The following is a 23,216-nucleotide window of genomic DNA, read 5'->3' as shown; positions in this document are numbered from 1 at the left end:
TCTCAACAAGGTTTACAGGTGGATCCCAACAAGATTGCTATCATCCAAAGGGTCCCGCCTCCTCAAAAGGTAAGAGATGTTCGGAGTTTTCTAGGCTTAGCAGGATATTATAGAAGATTCATTAAAGATTTTAGTAAGCTAGCCTCTCCATTGTTTGGTCTTTTGGGAAAAGATGCTGAGTTCATATGGACTGACAACTGTCAAGAGGCTCTGGATGCTTTGAAAGGTAAGTTGATAACTGCCCCAATCTTGAGAGGTCCAAACTGGGCCCTACCTTTCCACATTCACACAGATGCCTCGAACAAAGCTATAGGAGCAGCCTTAGGACAAGTTGAAGAGAAGCTACCATATGCCATATATTTTGTCAGTAAAAACCTATCCAAGGCAGAGTTAAACTACATTGTAACCGAAAAAGAGCTCCTGGCTGTAGTCCATTCCCTAAACAAGTTCAGACACTACATCACTGGCTATCAAACATTCGTGCATACTGATCATGCTGCAATTAGGTATTTGATGAATAAACCTGATGTAAACGCTCGTATCATTAGATGGTTACTTTTATTGCAACAATTTGATTTGACCATTGTTGATAAGCCAGGTAAGGAAAATGTTGTTGCTGATTTTCTGTCTAGACTAGATCTGCCTGCAGGTGAAGAAGGGATGGTGGATGATCAAATGCCAGATGAACACCTATTTGCTATTTCAGTACTCTCTCCATGGTTTGCTGATATAGCAAATTATTTGGTTTCAGCACAATTTCCGCCATACCTGTCCTCAAAAGAGAAGAGAAAGATCGTGAGGAAAAGTGCCCCATTCACTTGGATTGGGGGCAATCTTTTTAAACTTGGCCCAGATCAGATTTTGAGGCGATGTGTCAGGGAGGAGGAAGTTTTTGACATCCTCCTAACCTGTCATGATGGGCCCTGTGGGGGCCACTTTGCAGCAAAGAGAACTGCCTTCAAAATTCTGCAGGCAGGGTACTATTGGCCCACTCTTCATCAAGATGTCAGGAGATACATCAGCCAATGTGACCGATGTCAAAGGATGGGGAAACCTACTCCAAAGGATGAGATGCCCTTGCAACCTCAAGTGACTTTTGAGCCATTTGAGAAGTGGGGCATGGACTTCGTGGGTCCTATCAACTCTCCTTTAAAACAGAAGTCTTACATCATTGTGTGCACATATTATCTGACAAAGTGGGTAGAAACAAAGGCAATCAAAGCAACAACAGAGGAAAAAGTAGCTGAGTTTTTGAGAGAATATCTTCTACAAGTTTGGCTACCCAAGAGAATTAGTCACAGATCAAGGAAGTCAGTTTACCTCCAACCTGATTGAAGACCTGCTCACTTATCACAATATTAAGCACAGAACTTCCACCCCTTATCATCCTCAAACAAATGGACAGGTGGAAGTTACTAACAGAGCTTTGGAAGGAATTTTGACTAAGGTAGTGAGCAGCAGCAGAAAAGATTGCGCAGATCGATTGGTTGAGGCCACCTGGACCTATAACACTACTTGGAAAACTACAACAGGTTTCACACCCTATGAGTTGGTCTATGGGAAGAAGGCTTTGCTGTCCATAGAATTTGAATATAACACATTGAGGATGGCAGCTCAGTTAGACCTAAATCTCAGCCATGCACAACAGGAAAGATTGCTTCAGCTGAATGGATTAGATGAATAGAGAATGTAGGCCCTCCTCCACTCAAAGGTAGTCCAACTTCAAAGAAAGATATGGCATGACCTGCACCTCAAAGAAAAACAATTTCAGCCAGGAGATTGGGTGCTGCTGTATGATTCAAGATACAAGGATTTCAAAGGAAAGCTAAGGACAAGATGGCTGGGACCATATACAGTGGAAACATGTAATGACAATAGTTTAGTCCTTATCCGGACCATTGATGAAGAAGCCATCCCCATGCTCGTCAATGGGCATAGATTGAAGATCTATAGGAAGCCCCTTTCCAAGCAGGAGTTCTTTGACACTGGGTAAATCAGTATTGGTAGTGGAGTAGGTCCCTGTTTCCACTCCACCTACACCCTGAGCTAAAAAAAAAAAAGAAAAAAAGAGAAGAAACTCAGAAAAAAGAAAATGGAATAAAAGATCCCTGGGTGAAAGCCTCTTGGAGGCGCCCAGGGCAGACAATGAGGGTGAAAACCTCATGGAGGCGCCCCAATTGTCTCAAACTAAAAAAAAAGAAGAAAAAACCAAAAAAAAGAAAAAGAAAAGAAAAAGATAAAACCTAACTTCTTTTGAATAAATTACAGGTTATAGGAAGGTCATTGTAGGTTGTAGGAGGGTCGCACAAGACAAAAAGAGACATGACCAGGCTGCATGCACTCCTCACAGTCCATTCCTCCATCACCATTTCCCTTTCCCAAGTTTGGTCTCATTTGGTCTGAAATTTCGCATCCTACAGGAAACTCTGTATATTCTACAGGAGGATCCTGTAGAAACTACAGAAAGGCCAAAATCAATCTCAGAGAAGGACCCAAGGGTTGGAAATCTGTCTATGAGGCCTGTGAACCTCCCTGTTGCCATTCATCTTTCTATGTCGCCATTCCATCCCTGTACACCTTCATTGCACTCGTTTTTTGTCCCTGCACAGTCACACACAGAGATTCCGTTTCCTTCATTCTGCAAAAAAAAAAATAAAAAAAAATAATGACAAATAAAAGTAGCAGTGTTTTTCCTCACCCCTACGTGATACCTTCCATCTGTGATTCCCTTTCAGTCGAGACCTTCTTCAACAGTTGTAGCCCTACTCAAATATTAGCTTGAATTTCAGAAGGAGAAGCGGCTACAGGAAATCCTACAGGATTCATGTAGTAGCTGATCCCTCTGAAAAACATACTCCAGAGACAGGGTCAGTACAGTAGGGCGTATGAAACATGCAAGGAGCAATGTTGAACGAGAAATCATCAGCAAAAGCCGAGGCCGAGCATGCAGAGTGCAAGCAGCAACAACAGTGGAGAAATGGAGTGCCAAAAATCTGAAATATGCATAACACAACCACGACTGAGCAAGTAAGTGCCTAAACCTATTCCTCGATTGCATGAATCATATTTCAAAACTGCATGAACTGTGGGAATGGTTACGATTGAATGGAATCGTTCAGTTACACACCCTCGTGGAATTCAAATGAGCCTCGTCAACTTCAAAACTGCTGATCAGATACGTAGCCAGCACGTGTGGTATGTCAATTCGGGAAAAAACATTCGAGACTGGTAGTGGTGGCGGCGGATAATGGGAGTAAGGGAGGTGATGGCGGTCAGACGGCATGCAGAACCATTATGACCGTGACGTAGGACCAACGGTCTGGATGGGGATAACGTACCCATCCAGCCACCTCATCTCCTCACCACGGATTACGCCAATAGTTAAAAGACAGTGCGGTTGAAGCCTTCGCCACCCTTTGTTCATTTTTCATTCACGACGTTCTCGACTGCAATACTCACCTACCACTTCCAGAGCAGCCAACCAGTCGTCCTCCGCCAGTTTTCTGCCAGTTTTTTAAAACCCTCTCGCCTATCGGGCTCTATAGGAGCACTGCTACATTCTACAGGAGCCGAAGATTTCTACAGGAAGGTTTCTACAGGAAAGGCAGAGAACAGCTCTGTAGAAGGCAAACTCGAGATTTTCGTCAAAATTCAAGCTTGAAATGAAGTAGGCTCGGGAAAACCTCTCTGCATAAGACTTGTTTGAATAAGGTGGTGAATTAAACACGACATTGGATTGAAAAAGAGAGTGAAACTCTGCCTGCATATTTTCCCTGAGCTCTACACAATTCTCTGTTTTCTTCTCTGCATTCGAAATCTGCCTCCTTCTTTCTCAAATTCTACTGTAAGGAAATTACATGCAGCCGTAGAAACCAACCTGTGTGGAAAAAACGCATTTGCATATCTATCTACTCTCTGAAAAGAACTTGTGTAATTATCCTTTGTTCTGTCAATTTTTTTTTTCTTCAAAAACAGAGAGTCAAATTCAGGATAAAAAGCAGTTTAAAACAGGGGAATTATTGCAATTTGATGTTGTAAGGAGAAGCACACGGGAAATTCGTTATTTGGTTTCAGGAAAAGACAGAATTAAGCTATCCTCTGTTTCAGTGTTGTCTGCTTTTCTCACCTGAGTATTTTTTTCTGGTTAAAACACAAAAAAGAAGCACTCAACACCATGCCAGGAGGATTCATGAGAAAAGAACCTTTAAACCCTAGCAAATTGCATGAGCATCCTGAGGTGGTGACCCTCTTCGCCAGGGCAAACTGGATACCCTTCTTTGAAAGAATTCAGGGATATGATGAGGAGGTGACTGAAGAATTTTTGATGTCCCTAAGACCACATTCGAAAATACATGCTACAGTTAGTTTTAGGGGTCTGACCCTAGAGCTTACACCTGATGTCATCAGTAGAATCAAAGGTCTTTCACTTGGGCTCCCTTGGAGCAAGGAGGAGAAATGATTGGGACAGGTTGCTAAGAAGACATTTTTTCAGCGTGAGGAGCATCTTGTAGAAGATAAAAATGCGGTCAAAAGGACAAGCTTGCCTCCTCTCTAGAGTGAAGTCAGCTACCAAATAATGAAGTATATCACATGTGAAGGGAGGCTCAACATAATTTATGGTTATCACTTCAGGTTGTTGCATGAATTGAGATATGGGATGGACCTACCTCCAGCTAGAAAATTGAGCCTCCCATATTTCCTCCTCCAGTGTTTGATTGAATGTGGCACAAAGCTAAATGCAGGGGTCCTGGATCAGTTGGCCCACCATGGGCTCATCAAACTGTTGGTAGAAGATGCCTTACACACATATACTATCCCCATAGCTTGGGAATTTTTCAGAAATATGTCCAGGGATGATGACATCAAAACTTTGACTGAGGACATCAACCCATCCAGCAGTATTGAGGGGGAGCAAACTGAAGAAATTAAGAAGAACAGTATTGAGGAAGCACAGGACACTCAAACAGAGGAGAAATAGGAAGAAGAGGAGGAATTTGACAAGACTACTACTGAGCCTAAGGCAGAAAAGGAGACAACCTCAAAAAACAGAAAAGAGAAAAAGGACAAAGGTTGGGAAGAAAAAGGCCAAGAAAGCCCAAAAGAAGACTGCCACAGCCAAGGCAGGGACCGAGCAATAAAAAGAAAAGACACACCCTGATATATTAGTGACACAAGTAGAAACAGTGGACATAGGCAAGGCTGCAGGAAATGAAGGAAAAGAACAACAGAAAGAAGCATCCCCTGAAACATTGGCAAGGGAAGTAGCAGCTGTGCTTGCTGCATTAAGCACACTTGCAAAACAAAATGGAAAAAGAAAAAGGTAAATCTCCATGTATTTTAAAGCCAGAAGAAACACAAGGATCAAAGTGGGCAAACCCCAACCACCATCAAAGGAACCAATCGTCATTGAGGATACACCCACTAAAAAGAAGGAAGAATCTCCTTCCAAGATATCTATCACCTATGAAAGAGGAAGGCCCAAAACCTCCACCTGGAAAGAGAGAATCAAGTTGATGGACTCAAAGGCAGTTCTACAAGAAGCTGAAACATCTCTACAGGGAACTCTAGCCAAGTTAAAAGAAATTAAAAAATTGGAGGAGAAGGCAGCAGAACAGTCACAGGGGGAGGGCAAGACCAAAGAAATCCCTGAACCAAGCCCTCATCCTAATTTAGGCTCCTATTACAATCTGCTAAAGGGTGGGAAGATCATCCCACAGAAATTTGCTATACCTCTATTCGTCGAATTAGAAAAAGAAAGGGTCAGAACCCACACATGGATGCAAATCTCTAAATCTAAAGGAGTTGAGGACATAGGGCACTTGGAGGACAAGCTAAAGGAATTAAGAGGGGAGTTGGCCATGGTAAGGCACATAGAAAGCAGTAAAAGAGCCCAGCGACAGGAAGAAAATGAACTGCTGAAAAAGCAGTTACAGCAACAGGAAGTTCATAAGGGAGATAGGCTGTCCATTTTGGGAGGGCAGCAACAGCAAGAAGGTCCTCTAACAGACAATGAAGCAACAAAGAAACAACAGAAAGAGGGAGAGCCACAAGCTGATATTGAAATGCTAATGGAACTGTTGCAAGAAAAGGAATCTCAGGTAGCAGAAGAAGTGCAGATTTTAAAACAGCTGTTACAAGAAAAAGAAGCCCAAATGGCCTGCATGGCCAGCTGGGCAATAAAAGCCTTGCAATGTAGGCAACCAGCTAGATCCTATGCATTATATCTTAAAGACCAATGGCTGCAATTTCAAATTAAAACATTGGCCCAAAGGGGCACCATCCCTTTCCAGAATTACAATCAGTTTATGCATTTGTGTGATAGTAGCTCAGCTGAAGATAAGGCCAAGTTAGCAGAATTCTATTTACACAACCTAGCACTTCCTAACATGAATCTATGGGATCCAAACGTTGCATTAGGAGACCTACAACTCATGGCTATGGCTTCTTGGTTGAGCCATGAGGAAAAGAGGGCAGTAGAGATTTAGAAGATTATGACCAGAGAGCTAAGTGAGCCACTCATGATAAGGGCAGAACCAGAAGATCCCTCAACTCTCATATATGCCCATCAACACCTTGCAGACAACCCTCACATTGCACCTGACTATGTTGAAAGGCAAGCACAGGCTATTGCTCACTTTGAAGATATGGAAAGACTGTTTGGTGATAATTGTCTTCATGCTTGCACAAGAAGATGGAATACATTGTCCCATAGTCTAAAAATAAGGGAGTATCACTCCCCAACCAGAATGAGGGAAGCTATGAAAAGGGTACCCCTATACAAACAATCAATGCAAAACTTGAAAGCCAATTAGATTGGCCTTAAGTTCAGCCCTCCACTACTGCTAGGTCTGTTGGAAGGGGTTAAGGGAGAAGAGGAACAAAAACAATGGGAGGAAGTGGACAAAAAGACAGGTTTTCATGACAGAGAAGAGGACATCACCTCAGAGGCCTAGGATGTCAGGGAGGCAGTCAAGGCTATCAAAGATCAAGAACTGGATTAGTTGCTCAGAGGATGAACAACACATTCAGCAGTGGGTGATGATGAGCCCCATAAATGGGTAACTATATGGGCTCATTCTGCCTATTATTTTCATTTAATCCACCATTCTCCATAGTTTTGTGCATGCTTTTGAATATATTTATGTTAATTGAGTGAATGGGGATAGTCACTTTACCACAAAGTCTAATGCGTGTTCATTGCAGATTTTTGGACATTTTTGGACCAAGACCAGGCATCTATGAGCAGATTGGCAGCCAAACTCGAAGAAACAAGGCTGAGGATTTATAGGAGGGGTGTCTCCTCCACTAAATGACCCCTTCCTCGAGTTCTCTATCAACAACTCGGAGTTCAACAGCCCATCAAAGATGATTTCAAGGGGCAGCCGAGTTTCTAAAGTTTAGGAGGACTGTTGGGAGTCCTCACTTGTATAAATAAGAAGGCTTCAAGCCTTAGTAGGTTAGCCATTTGATAGTCTATTTTCGCACTTTAGTGCAGCCTTGTACTCAACTCATTTTCGAGCTCCTTTTGCAGACAGTTTTGTGATGTAACTATTATTTTTTGATCAATGAAGATGAATCCAGCTTTGAACTAGCACTGATCTTTCCTAGGGGGCTGTAGCTCTTGGGGTTGGGCCCAACCCAAGTGCCCAGTACCTCCTTTGTGTACTTCTATGTGTTTTTCTTGCATTCATAGAATAATTTTTGTTATTTAGGTTAAATCTTGCTTTGTTACTTAGGTTGTTTTTGATGATTAAGATAGTTGTTCTTGCTTTAGGTTGATTAGATAGTTGATAACAGAAAAAGATCCACAAAAAGGCTACCAAGCAGGCCTTGATCTCCTTTCTCCCTCCTTGGGACCATGAATTGAGACCAAGGCACTCTTGCTGCCACAAAAACACTGTTTTTGCCTTCTAATGCAATTGCTAGTGTTAGATTTCGAGTTGGAAAAGTTGATATCAGTTGTGTTTTTATGCTTAGATCTGTTATTGCTTAGTTTCCATAGCTTTCTTGCATAACTTCCTGTCCATAAAGTTCTGTTAAGCACTTTTCTGGTTTTTAGGTCAGAATTAGGTCAAAATAGGTAAAACTCTGTTTTCTTAGTTTTTGCTTGGGTCAATTTTGAAAAGAAATGTGTAGAACACCTGTAAGACACTCCAGCCTATCCTTCCTCCATCATACAACCTGCTCCAGTCCCTCTCTCAAGATTTCCTTCACTCATTCGCCATATTTTCCCCAACTGCCCTAATTTCTACATTTTTGTGCAAAATTGCTTCCTTCACCTTTGAACAAATCCAACCAATCTCCTTCACTCTTGATCTTCATTTACAAGGTCCTAGACCCCCTAACACCTCTATCCATCCTTCATTTCCACTTTCCCACAGTTTTTTCCACCTTCAACCCTCTAAAAACCGCTTTCGGCCTCTTCCTGTAGAACTTCATGTAGATCCCCTGCAGCCTCGTGTAGAAGTTCATGCGAGCGATTTTTCGAAATCTGAGCGCAGTGGAAATCTCCAGAAGGGTACCAGGGACTCCTTAGGTCCTCTCCACACCTTCCCAACCTCCTGCAAACACCCACTCCATTTCCTTTCGCCCATAAACCTCTGCACAGTGACAAATAGTTAAAACACAAGCGTAATAATTCTGCATAAAATTGCTCAAAAGTATAAAAAGATGATTTTTCCATATTTTCCTTTAGAAGTAGCTTGAATATATGCATTTCACCTTGTCAATAGTCAATGGCATCCATTTCAGTAGTTTCCATCTCTTTTCTTGCACAAGTAGGGTTAGTGGGTGAAACTAGGGTTTGCTAGGGTTTGCGTTTCCTTTTAGCTTTCATCTTCTTTTTGCAAGTAGACTAGCCTCTTTTGAGTTAGCTTCCTTCCATCACAGTTAAAAGCTTCTTCTGAGAACTCATAGAAGTTGGCTTAAGCTCCTAGCGAACTTGTGCCAGTTGATCAAGTGACAGCCTGCAGTAAGAGCTAGTACTTGTGCATATAGCACCGTCGCTTCCAAGTTTGGTACGAACTACTGGGTTGATAAAAGTAAAGTAGGGAGTCCCAGGAGTTGCAACATCATTGGTGCAATACTGGAGCTCACCAACAGGATGGATCATTGTCATTGATGCAGTCAGATTCCAGATTGACAGATGCAGACTAGTAACAGTCAAGTGTTGGGGAGCGCAGTGCAGAGTCAGCAGCAGCGCAGATTCCTTGGTGGACAGTGCAGTGGTTAGTAGCAATCAGATGCATCATACTGAACACAATTGATTCAGTATTTTGGATGCTTCTTAGTTGCAGTTGCAGCAACAACAGTTGAGAGGGAGTTGCAGTGCAAATGTAGGTTGGCAGTAGTATAGCAGTGTCAGTAGTAGCACATTTGCAACATCAGAGTTGCGCAATGGTTGGTGGGTAGTGGCCAAACATCAATAGCGTGACAGAGGAGTGATACAGTGACAAGGTGTTGTAGCAGCAGTGGTGCAGCACTAGAACACCTTCCTCACTAAGAGGGAGTGTTAGTTTTTGTAGCATCGGAGGTGTTCTAGTCTCGAAAATTTGTGGAGAGGCTAAAACACATGAGATCTCTATAACCCATAAATTGTTTTTGGAGATTCCACCTAGAGATGACTCAATTAGATTATTAGCCGATTTTTAAATATTTCCTAAGTCTAAATTTAGGGAATATGATTAATTAATCAATATTAATTGAGATAAGGTGAGAATTCTCTAGAAACTCACATGGATCGACTGGGAAATAATCTAGGCCCTTGATTAAGTTTTATTCTTGGTTGTTAGAGGACCAATAGAAGATTATAAGAAGCAGTCGATGGGTAGATGGAGCTTGAAAACACTTCAGGGTGGTAGGGTGGTGCTGGGGCAAGTTGGAGCTTGCAAGGCTGTTGGAGCATTCTTTCAGCAGCAATTGATAAAACCAGGGTGTTGGAGTGTCCTTCCAGTTGGAGCTGGAAAATTGAATGCTTTTCTAGAATACCTAGGAGTTGGGGTTTCCCTTTTCAATTGGAGCTGAAGCATTTTATGTCCTCACAAAATTATTAGAAATGTGTGCAGTGGTTTTTCTCTCGGAAGGGTTTCCACCTAGAAACTTCTTATGCACTGTTCTCTTAATGTGTTGATGCTTTATATGTTGTTAATGCTTTGAATAAATTAATAAGTTACTAATTGATAAGAAACACTGATTCAACCCCCCTCTCAGTTTCCAACATCCCTGTATAAAACCCTTTACAGTATAGACGTTATAATGAGGAATAGTAGTGAAGGTTGTAAATGCACCTTCTATATGTTCCAAATCATCTGGTTGGTCAGGTGTACCTACCTCTCCATCCATCTACTCATGTTGCTCCCTAGGAACCTGTGTCTCTTTCGACTCATCATCAATAGGCTCCTCAAGGACCTCAATCTAATGGGCCTTTCCTCCGCTTCTACACTTATGTCTAGGTGTCTAGGGCTCACGGAAGTCAAAGAAAATCCTTTTTCGTCTCAACTCATTCCTCGAATCATGAGGTGCACCACCAACTGGCCTAGACATCTCACCCATAGGTTTATTATACTCTGGATTCTTGTCCTTCCTCTGCAGCCAACTTTGCGACAAGGGTCTATGTGAAATCTTGCTAGGAAACCGAGAGGTTTTGACAAGCCCTCTATGAACCAATAAATCAATCTCTTCTCAGTCACATCAGAAACCATGGATGGCAACTGCTGATACTTTGAAATGTATGCATCAAGTGTCCCAACTTACTCAACTGAGCCAACACTTAGGAGTGTACCTTTGAATCCTTGCTCTGAGTCAAGTGCTCTATCAATATAGTGCAAAACTGATCATAAGAGACTATTGCACCATGTCCTTTTGTCACTAAACCATGATACCACAATTCAAGGGTAGCAAACTTGATGGCCTCATTCTCCTTCATCTGATTTAGGGCAAGATAAGTATCCACTTTCTGAATCCAAGCCCTAGCTGTACACTTGGATGATCCGTCAAAACTTGGTAAGGATAGATGGTCCAACCTCTTTTGCAATCCATAGTTCTGCTTCCCTTGGTTCCATTGCTTTTGCTTTGGCTTTGTGTGCTTTGTGACCTCCAAGTAGTCCTTAAAGGAGATAGCTGATTGAAAATCTGCCCCCAAAGCTTGTTGCTTCACTAATATTTTAGCGTCCTCATTAATCTCCATAGGTTCCTCTTGTGTAGGCTCATCCTCTTGTATAAAAGTAGGCATGAAAAGTCTAGATTGTGTTGAAATTGAAGGTTTGTTGGACGAATGTTCAATGTGTTCTTCAACCTTGCTACTTTCTACTCCCTCTATAGGCTCTAGATTTCTTCCATTTGCTATGTTTTCAGCCATCTGACTCAAATAAGTAGCTATTTTAACTTTTTTTGTGAACATTTGTTTTGCCTCCTCCTCACTTGATGGTGATGGTTGATCATTTCCAGTCATTATTTCTTCCCATTTTTCTATGTTATGACCACCCTCTTTACACATACAGTGAACCGAAACAAGCTGCCAAGTCTTGCAGCTCTAATACCACTGTCATATCCCCAAATAGAGATACTAAAAAAACAACAATATTTTTAAAACTATGAACCAACAAAATCTGAAAATATATTCGCATATAAAAATTAGGAATTACAATTATGCAAATTACTTTGCCGAAATAAACACAAATATAAAACTGTTCTCTGAATTTTATCTCTAAATTGATCTTCAAGCCCAATGAATGATTGCAACCCAGAAAAGATGATGTGCTAGGGTCTCCCAATTGAAGCTCTTCCACCGAAACTCACTCTTTTGACTAGGGGGAGTGCATATGTTTCTCCGAAACTAGGGATACTCAAGGTTGTCATACCTTAAGCCTAAAGTTATAGCAACGTAGAATAACAAACTCACAATGTATATCTTAACTAACTAACAAAGCGACCACCTCCTTTTATTAATTATGGAAGACAAATTATCTATGCAAGACTTTTGCCTTCAACTTCCATGCATTTCGGTTAACTAATGGTGAACTAGGATGAGATGGCCATGCGAATGGCTAAGGGAGTTGAGTTCAACTAAAGTAGAAGAGGAGAGAAGAAGCATGCGCTGATCCGAATTTATGAAGGGTAAGAAATGAAATACAGATTTAAAACCAAAACACAAAGATACAGTGAAACTTGACTTCAATTAATAAAGGAAAAATGCTGAAACTATATACATGTAAAATGAAAGCAAACTAGCTCGAACGGTGGTATCTTATCTATGAAAAGATGAAGAGAAACACTAGCATAATAATAGAGCAAAAAACATTCAACAATAATGACATAACCCTCAACAACCCTTTTTTGTCTTTTCTTTGATTTTTGCCCTAACCCTAGACGACCCAACTTGGGCATCCAACGAATTTCATTAGAGCCATCCTCTTGGTGAGTGGGTTGGTGATAAACTGTACTAGGGTGTCTCCTACAAGCCCTCCAAATTTGAGGCATACTCCATGGTTGGTTTGTGAGAAACATCAGGCCCTAGCTTTGAAATTGTCTTGGTCTAGGTCTTCTTTGGTTGGTGGCATTTTGAAGATCTATTTGCTCAAAACTCAACAGAAGTTAATCATTTTCATGACCTTCATCTATCCTTGCTTAACCTAGCACTATCTCAAGGATCATCCAAAACCCTAGGTCGAGCTTGGACCTTCCCAAGGCTCCGTTGTGGTCCCATATCTTCATTGTTCTTTATCCCACAAGACCATTTGAGGAACCTTGTTTATTAAAGAGTCTTAGGGCTAGGATAACCTTCACAAGTGAACATCCCTATTCCCTAGGTCTAGGAATCCCTTTTAGCATTTCTTGGAGAGCCCCTTACCTTGCCCTTGAAGCAAGCAAGCTATTATTTGAGCCTCTCCATTAAATGGGATTTTGAAGTCACATTGTATCTCATCGTTGACTTATCCCTTCTAGTGATTTCCTTTATACTGGGACCCCTCCCATCAGTGAAAGTTCGTAAAGAGTAGGGGACATCGACTGAGGTGATAGTGGGTCCTCGTCCCATTGTTACCATTTGGTCTAGTAATAGTCCCTTCGGAACCCCTGTTAGATTTTGTGGTAACATTTTTGGCGCTGTTGCCGGGGACATGAGACGTGTTTCTTGTTCCCTTACGACCTCAAAAACTGGATTCGTTGATTTTTTGCCAAGTGTCCAAATCCTGCGAATTAGATTCGATTCGCCCTAATTCGAGTCCGATTTCTGTGACATGACATGTCCAAATGGGACACGATCGAATGCGGATCGTGTGCCGTTCGGACACATCGTGTCATGAAAATCGGATTCGAATCCGACAAAAGGGAACCTGCGGGCCAATAAAAGGGCACAATTTCTAATTTTCTTTACCATTTTGTTTCATTCCTTTTGCAAGAAGTGAGCTGTGGGTTTGCTATTAGAAGTTTGGAGCAAGGAGCCAAGGGTTTGGAGTGTTTTCAAGGAGATTCAAGCAACAGGTAAGTGCATTTCCTCTCTATTTTTTGCATTTGTATTACAACAGTTTGTATATGCATTTCTTTTACAAATTTGTGCATGTTTTGTTTATTTTTTTTAATAGTATTCATGGTTCAATCAAGGGTAGCAGGTAGGGGGCAAAGAAAGGGGAAGAATGTCCCCATTAGAGATTCCCTTCCTCCCCCAATATCATCAGAGTCTGCTACAAGTAATGTTGAGGGAAGACTTCCTCCTAAAGGTAACATTGAGAAATATCCCTTGTGGAAATATGTTACAAGAGAGGATGGGCCAAGCAACAAGGGGAAGGGAGGAGGCAATCTGAATTGGAGATGCAACTTTTGCCACAATACTTTCACAAGCACATATTTTCGTGTGAAAGGCCATTTGTTGGCTTTACCAAGTTGTGGAGTTGGAGCTTGTACACAAGGTCCTTTGCAAAAGAGGAAAGAAATGGAAAAAGAGTTCACTGTTGGTATGTCAATGTGGCTGCAAAATCAAGGAAAACCAAGAATGATGACCCCCTTCCATGTTTTAGGAAAGGCACCACCAAATTTCCATTTGAGAGTTCTATTGGGGAACAAACAACAAAAAGAAAGACAATTTCACTTGGTCTAATGGACAAGATTTTTCAAAAAGAGAAACGGGAACAACTTGATCTCACCATTGCCTTTTTTCTATCAAAACTTCATATCCTTTAATGTTGCACGCTCACCTCTATTTATTGAGACGTGCCGAGCTCTAACTCACGGGTCTCCATCATGGCATGTGCCTCCCGGTTCAGAGAAGCTTAGAACCACATTGTTGACGAAGGCAAAAAAAGAGGTGTAAAAAATGATTGAGCCTATTAAAGCATCATGGCCAACATCTAGGGTTAGCATTGTTTCTCATGGATGCACAGATGCAGCACGACACCCACTCATCAACTTCATGGTGTCTTCCTTGAATGGTCCAGTTTTTTTGAAAGCAGTGGATACACTTGGAGAATACAAGGATGCACAGTTTATGGGTGATTTGTTTATTAAAGTTATTGAAGATGTAGGTGTTGATTCTTGTGTGCAAATCATTACAGATAATGCACCTGTTTGTAAGGTTGCTAGCATGATTGTGGAAGCTAAATATCCACAAGTGTTTTGGACTCCTTGCATTGTCCCTTCATTGAACTTAGCACTTAAATCCATTGCTTCTGATGTGCTTTAGATTGGTAACATTATTGAGGATGCATGGCATATCTGTAACTTTGTGCAAAATCATACAAATGCCGTCACTATCTACAAGGAGTACAACAATCTATCATTGTTGAAGATTGCTGATACACGGTTTGCCTCTTCATTCATCTGTTGAAGAGGTTGAGGGAGGTCAAGACCACTCTTGGGGCCATGGTTATTTTTGAGTTTTGGTCTTTTTGGAGAAAGACAGATCAACTAGCCTCTAAAAGAGTGAAGGACACAGTGCTAGATGATGCTTGGTGGGAGAGGGTAGATCTAATTATTCAGATCATAGACCCTATTATTTCTTTGCTTCGATTTGCAGATACAGACAAACCCATCTTGGGAGAGATTTATGAGGGATGGGATTCCATGATTGAGTCTATGAGGAGCATTATTCTACAGAGTGAGTGCCCGAGTATGAGACATCACCAGAGGCCTTTTGTGGTACTATACAGGATATTCTTGTCAGTAGATGGGACAAGAATTGCACACCTTTACATTGTTTGGCTCACTCATTGAACCCAAAATACTACAACCATGAGTGGTTGAATGGTGGACCTTCCCTCAGATTCCCTCCTCACATAGATGGTGAAATCTCACAGCGGAGGAAAGATGCATTCAGGGGGGTTTTTCAGGATAGAGCATTGCTTGATGAGGTGGAGGATGCCTTTGCAGTGTTTTCCATTGACACTGGTCGATTTGCAGGATATGATGTGATTAGAGACAGGGGGGCTAAGAAGCCCTATTCTTGGTGGGCAAATCATGGGGCAACAAGCCCTCCTCTTCAGCAGTTAGCCATGAGGCTCCTCTCTCAGGTGACTTCATCCTCTTGTTGCGAGAGGAATTGGAGCACATATGGGAATTTATATAGTGTTAAGAAGAGTAGGCTTGAGCAGTCTAGGGCAAAGACAATGATGTATGTGCACACCAACCTTCGTCTTATTTATAGGCAGAGGGAAGAGTGGTTGAAGGGAAAGACAAAGATGTGGGATGTCTTTCTTGATGATATGGGTCTGGACAACAGTGTTGAGTTGGCATTGGCCAACATGGATCTCAATGATCCAGTGCTAGAGCCTGTTAGATTTGATGACGGTGATACTGTAGAGGGGTCATCCTCCACACTAGCAGATTTAGAGGCGACTATGGATACAACGGAGGAGGAGGATGCATAGGAGAGAAGTGGTGATCATGATGATGAGGACAGTGATGCTGATTCTGATGATGACTATGAGGATTGATGACTCATGAGTCATGGGATACCTACTGCCTTGAGGCTTGTATACCTGTAGTTGTTTTGTATTTTCTATTTCTATTTGCCATTGGCATTGCACTACCTATGTAACACATTTTGATTTTGATGACTTAATGAGAAAACTACAGCTGTCAATGTCTTTATCTTACTATCTTGTCTTTCTCCTATTGGATCATTGATGAATTGAATATGTATTATGATTTATCATTTAAGAATTTAGAATTTATGATTCATTGATTTATCATTTATGTGACATGTATTTGAATTTGTATGTACTATGCATGCTATAATGTTACTAACTTACTTTGTAAACAATAAAACTTACATCTAGATGAAGATCTATGTTTGAAATCAATGAATTTGTATCATTAATGAGAATTTGTGTAAGAAATATCTAATTTTTAATATATATATATATATATATAATTTTTTTAAATAAAATAATATATAACGAATCCTAATGTGTCCTATTCCGGGGGGTCAACGTGTCCGAATCTGACACTCGAATCCCCGTATCCTATGAATCCCAAATCCCTGTGTCAGGTTACTTAGCTTACAACAATATTGACATATCATTCTTGGCAACTCCATTGGAAGAACGAAGCCCTAGTTCTTCATTGAATTTCAAGCTTGATGCTTGTAGGGTGAAACAAGCCTCTATCAAGACATTAAAATTTAGCCCGGCGAGTTCACATTTGTCTGGTATGCAAAAGCATGAAAAATGACCTATAATCTAAAGGATGCTACCCCAATATCTCCCTATGATAACCTTGATCGTAGAGAAGTTCTAAGGCTACTAGAACTAAATGGATGGCTTAAGAATTGGTTGCCTAGGTTCAAAGGAAGTTTTGAACAAGATGCTAATGTCCACATAGATGACTACTTTTGGATGCTAGTCCCGTTAGGGGTTGAGAATGATGACATGATTATGATGCTATTTGCTTTATCACTTGAAGGTCAAGTTAAGGATTGGTATGCTAGACTCCCTCTTGAAAGTATCACTGATTATGATAGATTTGAAGATATCTTAAAAAGATGGAGTGGCATCCCATTTAAAGAAAGTGCTCTTTATGACCAAGAGAGGAAGCTCCCCTTCTGGAAAGTCAAGTAGAACCCTTTTTGTATGATCAACATGAATCAAGTGATGGAACAAGTAATCGTGAAAGGGACCTTGATGACAATGTCAATGAAGGATTCACCTTGAAAGGTGAAGCTACTGGTGTCCCCTGGCTTCTTGAGGATAGTCCTCCTCTCCTTGCATATGATAAAGTCATTAAGGAGGATCCTCCCATTACCCCTTTGGATATCTCTGATCACTCTTCTATTGAAAAGGGAATATGGGAGATGAGGGACCATTCTTATAATAGGAGCCTTACCTATGATACCGATGATACCACTAGGCCCCCTATTTTTCCCTACGATCCTGGGGGAATGTCTGAGTCATCAATTGATCCTTCTCTCACTCCTTGTCACATAACCATTGGTGATAACGATCCTTCTTCCCCTTCCAAGCTTGATCATTTGGGAGAGCGCCTCGTAGACCCTGATCCTTCACGCCAACTCCTTCATTCCCATCATGAGCTTCAGGCAACCATGAAGCATGGCACCATTAAGGAGGGTTAAAATGAAGACGACATGCTTGAGGTTGCCATTCATCGAAGATTTATGAGCCTGATTGTTGATATATCCATCTTTTGGATACAGGAAAGGTGCACATTCCATTCTTCTCTTCCCTCCTCGTCCATGATCCTTAGTGCATGGTCATTTCATTTGCCCACCTCCCACCCTCATGATTCTATCTATGATTGTTCTTTTACTTACATGTGTGATTGTAGGGGTGAGCGCTTCTATAATGACTTGATAAGATGTTGGTTACATTGGCTATATGATTACACCTAGCATTCCATAATGTAGCCATGCATGTTAGAGTAGGATGCATTGCATGCTGATTTTCGCATTAGCATTAACATCATATTCTTTTATCATGCTAGATTAGGTGCATTTAGATTAAAATTGCATTTAGAATTAAATTATATTGCTTGTTAATTTTTATGGCCTAAAAGCATGGGTGATCATAAGACATCGCAAAAACATGCTGCCTCGTGTGCTTAGTCTTTGATGTGCAGGTAACAGGTCTGCTTTCCCAAGAGATTGTTGGTGTTCTCATGACCTCCTTGTGTTGATTTGGGGTAGCATCAAATGTGCTCTAGCCACGAAATTTGGTGGAGAGGTTGGGGCACATGAGAACACCAATACCCAGAAAGGGTTTGGGCAGATTTTAAATAGTTTAGGAGATATTAAAATAATTAATATTTTTAATGGAGTCCCTAAGTCTAAACTTAGGGAAAATAAAATATTAAATGGGAATTAATATGAAACTGTGTTAGAATGGTCCAAAAGACATGGATCAAGCCAGATCTAATTTGAGCCGTTGATTAGGGACTTAATCTCGGCCGTTGATATGTCAATAGGAAAAGTATAAGAGGAGGCTTGAGGGTCACTTGGAGAAGACACTAGAGTGATTAGTCATTCTATTCTCTAGAGCAGGGTTTGCTAAGAGAGGTAGAATCAGTGATCGGGAGAGCAGCTGAGGGGCATTGAGTACAGAGAGACAGAGAGGCAGAGATAGTGCTGGGATAGCAGCAGAGCAGCTAGAGAGAGATACGCAGGAGCAACCAGTGCTTACGCAGGGCCACGCAGAGGCAACTAAGTGCTGCGTAGAGCACTAGAGGGGTCAGCGTAGCTGACGCAATGCTCAGGGAGTTGACGCAGGGCCTCCTGGGGCTGACGCAGGGCAAGATAGGCTGACGCAGTGCGAGCGCTAGGCTAGGAGAGGTTGATGCATTCCAGATTGGGCAAACGCTGGGGTTTCTGGGGCAGATTGGTGCTGAGTAGTTGCCGGAAGGATTATCTGGGGTTTCAGCCAGTAGATTTGTCAGAAACAGAGAGGTATTATTGCTAAGGAAATTCTCTGTTGGGTAGGCCAGTTTTGGCACCTAGATTCTACTCTGATTTTGCTTAATAAGAAAACCCTTAGATAGCTGCATCAGTTTTCCCACATTGGGTTTTTCCGGGGACATTAGTCCAAAAATAATGGTGTCATGTGGTGTCTTTGTTCTTGTTTCTTTTAGTTGCTGATCTGTAATATGTTGAGCATGCACTAGTGTTTATTTTCAGTATTTACTTTGTAAATAACTTGTTAAGGAAAAATAACAAGTAGGTAGGAATAAATCAGAAAAAGTGCATGAAGGGTTTCGGGTTTCTAACTAAGTAGACTTAGAAACTTCAACACCTCGTTCGAGTATGTTGATGCACTCTACCGAGAGATCATGTTCCAGTTGGAGCCAGATGTTACCCACCACCAGTGGGTGACACCCATAGGAGAAATTTTCCTCCTAGATTGTCTTCAGCCAACAGCCAACAACCCCTTGCAGCCACCAGATAGCTCGATGTGCCACCATCTCTGCCACCTGAGCCAACCATTATGTGTCTTCGCTGCTTGATGATAAGAAGATAAAAGAAGATAATAAGAATTCAAAGATAATCACCAGTAACTATCATGATAAGAAAATCTTTTTGCCTTTATGATTTTCTAACATGGGCCACCCTTAAAATCAGATGTTGCTCCACAAGGCTGAATTAATCTCTGAAATGATTCTCAAAAGAACAATGCAAAATATGTCTCTTTGAAGGGCTAATATGCCCTGCATATATACTTGATGAGAGGGTTATTGTAGGGGGGTGACTAGCCCTTAATTAACCAACCTGACCTAATGAAATTTGAATTCAAAATTAAGGTTTAGAGCCAAAATGTGAGGTCGACTTCTTTTGGAGGGAATAATAATGTTTCAAATTTTTATTTTTTATTTTTATTTTGGAGTCAAATTCCCAAATGATATACCCTTTTGTGAGATTTGCTTTTGCACCAAGATTGAACTTTGAGAATATTTGATCATATTCTTTAATAGAAAAAAAATCCTCTTGACCCCATGAATTAATCAAATGCTTGGCCAATTGCTAAGTTTCCACGTCATCTAATGTTTGGGATTTTGACCACAAGAAGGGGCCTTAATCTTTGAACAAACATATCTCCCAAACTAAGATGAACTACGAGGCATGACATATACTGTTGGAATCGACGGGACGAGGAGAATCAAATGAAGGTGATTTTGCGAGCAAATACACTGATCTACATCCTCAAAATCTGCAACAAGTGCGAGGTTTCTAGGGCTTCTTGACCATTGGAGCTTCAATCAATGCAATCCAAACAAATATTAAGAGCACTTAGGAACTGACGTTGGAATCAATGACAACACCATTCAACATGATCCAGAACTTCGCTGTTAATTGCCCTCAGACCAGACTTGCTTGACCAAGAAAGAATCCGACTTCCTTGCTTCAGATGCTATCTTAGAAAGAATTTGTTGGACTTGGTGCTCTTCCTCGGACCAAAAAACTCCTTCCAATAATCCTGTGCCAGAACAAGTAGAAAATAGAAAAAATAAAGAGAAAATAAGTTTATCAACTAGGGTGGAACCTTTGACTACCGAAATTGATAGGAGAAAAGGGGTCTTAAAACCCTTAGAGCCTCAGACTCAATAAAAACAGAGTAAATGATCCAATTCAATGATGTTTCAAATGAATCTAATCATCTTGTATTTATAGATTTCCTTGAGGGGATTTTCTCCTTAATTGATTGAGTGAGGTTTACACCAAACCCCAATTTTAGCTTTCTTTGCCCAGCTGCATTTGTCCTCTGTTGCCCTAACATTGGGTATTTTGTGGTTTTCCCCTTTATCAAGGACTATAGCCTATGGGGATCGATAGGCTATTTCATCTCTTGAACAATTAATTTCTTGGGAACGTTACATAAACCCCTGGCTTAGGAAGACCAATTATCATTACTTGTTTCTGGTAAACCATGTTTTGGTACTTGCACTCGCCTATAATATAGTTGTTGCTATTTGTAGATGATGTTTGAAACAATTTTGACTCTTCTGACTCCTGAGGTTGAGATTAAAGATATTTATGCTCCTCAAATGATGATCAAATGTTTGTAATTGTCAAAATGATAATTTTATTTTATAACCAAATAACCTTCCATTATGTAGTTAAATTTTACACCTAGCAGTTAAAAATCTAAAAGTCGAAATAATTTGATCCCTCATTCTGAATCTTCTGGCTTTTAGCATGTGATGATCACTCCATTTGGTTGGTCTGTATTGCATTTACTTTTGCATCCTGTTGATTGTTTTGCAGTAATGTCAATGGAGTCACTTATGTGCGATGCAAGTTGATTCTTTTCATCTTTTACTAAAACATCAGGGAGAAAACTTTGTAAATGGGGCATTGTTTAACTAGATGGTTATATTCTATAGGTGCATGTCGGAGTAGGAGCTATAAATCTTGTTGAATAAGACACAATTGAACCAAAGGTTTGCAGGGAAGACTATCTGTGAAAACTCTATTGATAAAAGCGCCATTGGATCAAGGAGTTTACTGTATTCCTTGTACAAGCAATGAGACCTGTTCAACTTGGCATTGAAACAATAAAATAAAATGCCATTTAGGAAATTGTCGTGATGCTAAGCAGGGACAACTTAGAGAACTTTTGTTAGATGCTCTAGTCCACATTTTCTGTATAAACTTTGCTTATCTGATCTGGTTCATTTATATGTGTTCAACCTTAAGACTTCAAATCACATTACTTGTTTGAATTGTAAGTCTATAACCTTAGACAATTCAAAATGTCAGAACATTGATGTTTGTAAAAGTCCTGTCATTTTAACATCATATGTAATCGAATAGATTAAGAAAAGATCTGCTTTACTAGCAACATTCTGTACATCTTCTATTATATGTTGATAAAACAGTCATTGCTGGTTTTGTGTTATGTGATATTCATCCTCATCAATTATGACATGAAAGGTTTTCCCTGGAAGGATAATGAGGTTTAGGGCATTGACATATTGGAACTATGGGATGACTTGGGAGATATTTCTAGTCTGTGAAAGCTCATCACAATAAATTGGATTCATTAACTTTGGACAGTGCAGGCAGCAGTCCCTTTCACCACGAACTGTTGTTCATATTATATTTTATGTTTTTAGACACATACACAAAAATATTCATGTTGCCTAGCATATTTGTCATTGTTGCACTCGCAGATTTACATACCGGTATAGTTTGTAGTTTGTACAAGTCAATTTGTACTTACATCTAATTCATTAGGGTGTAGTTGGTCATTCATGTTGCTGGATTATTTCACCCATACCTTGAAACGTTTCTTTTCCAAGGAAGACCTTGAGGGATCCCTCCCTCTCTTCTGGAATATCTGGATGGAGGGCAGCTCAATTGCTAGCTAGATGAGTAGCTGGTAACCCAGCTGGACCAGAACTGGAGATCTCACTGTGAGCTTTGCCCTGAAACAGTGTGTTTGAACTGATTGAGCTACATTTTAGCTGCTAAACAAGTGGAACTCAGCCGGACTAGAACTGGAGATTCGACTCTGAAGTACTTGAGAAAAGTTGTTTGAACTGATTGATCTAACCAACTGGCTTGTACCTCACAACATATATACATGTGAAAAATAATTTTCTTTTTGGGCCTTTAATATTATCGATGTAGCATATATCAAAACTTGTCCAAGGTTTAATCTATAATAAAATGGGAAGTAGAATCTCATTCATATTATATTGTAAAAGCTTCTATATTTTGTGAGAAGAGGAACAGCTTCACTTCAATGCATTGACCTATTTTAACAGGTTGTACTTTATAGCTTCATTGTCCTAATTTTGTCATATGTGGAAGTTAATATATTTTCATTTGATCTCTATTAGGATTTGTCATTGACTGTCTGCCATGTGATTGTCCTTCCATTATTTTTTTACAATAGTTGTGACTATTTTATCTCATATTTTATTTGTACTGAATTGCAAATAATAGAGAAGTGTATATATAATTAAAGTGACAATTGAGAGATCAAATTAATTCATTTGCAATTTGACGTTGTTTTTTACAGGTGCTTCAAAGTACTATTTGATATCTCAAGGAACATACAAAGTTGGTCGGAAAGGTATAGATGACCAATGACTACCATTGTACACTCAATTTTCTTTGTATATTTGCATACTTCCTCTGATCTATCTATCTGTCTATATATTAGGATCATGGTAGAGATTTTATAATGGATTGGAGAGAAGCATACAATCTGTTAGAAATGCTTGTGTATCGTTGATTATCCATGGTAAACATGCTAAAGCCACTTCACTACTAATAA

General features: G+C 40.4%; 1 protein-coding gene across 4 annotated transcripts in view; it reads left to right on the top strand.

Annotated features, from left to right (window-relative positions):
* Positions 1 to 23,216, top strand: part of LOC149233653 (nibrin homolog) — a 170,554-nt gene that overhangs the window by 10,927 nt on the left and 136,411 nt on the right. For all 4 annotated transcript variants that reach the window (XM_089379816.1, XM_089379815.1, XM_089379814.1 and 1 more), the window contains exon 2: positions 22,959 to 23,012. In XM_089379816.1, coding sequence (XP_089235942.1) covers positions 22,959 to 23,012 — 54 coding nt within the window. The remainder of the gene's footprint in view (positions 1 to 22,958; positions 23,013 to 23,216) is intronic.

This window comes from Pinus tabuliformis, chromosome J, assembly GCF_031772625.1.
Source record: "Pinus tabuliformis cultivar Carrire ecotype Pingquan chromosome J, CPIR1, whole genome shotgun sequence".
Lineage (NCBI taxonomy): Eukaryota > Viridiplantae > Streptophyta > Pinopsida > Pinales > Pinaceae > Pinus > Pinus tabuliformis.
The sequence above is the reverse complement of the archived record's forward strand: the minus strand, read 5'-3'. Positions and strand labels throughout refer to the sequence as shown.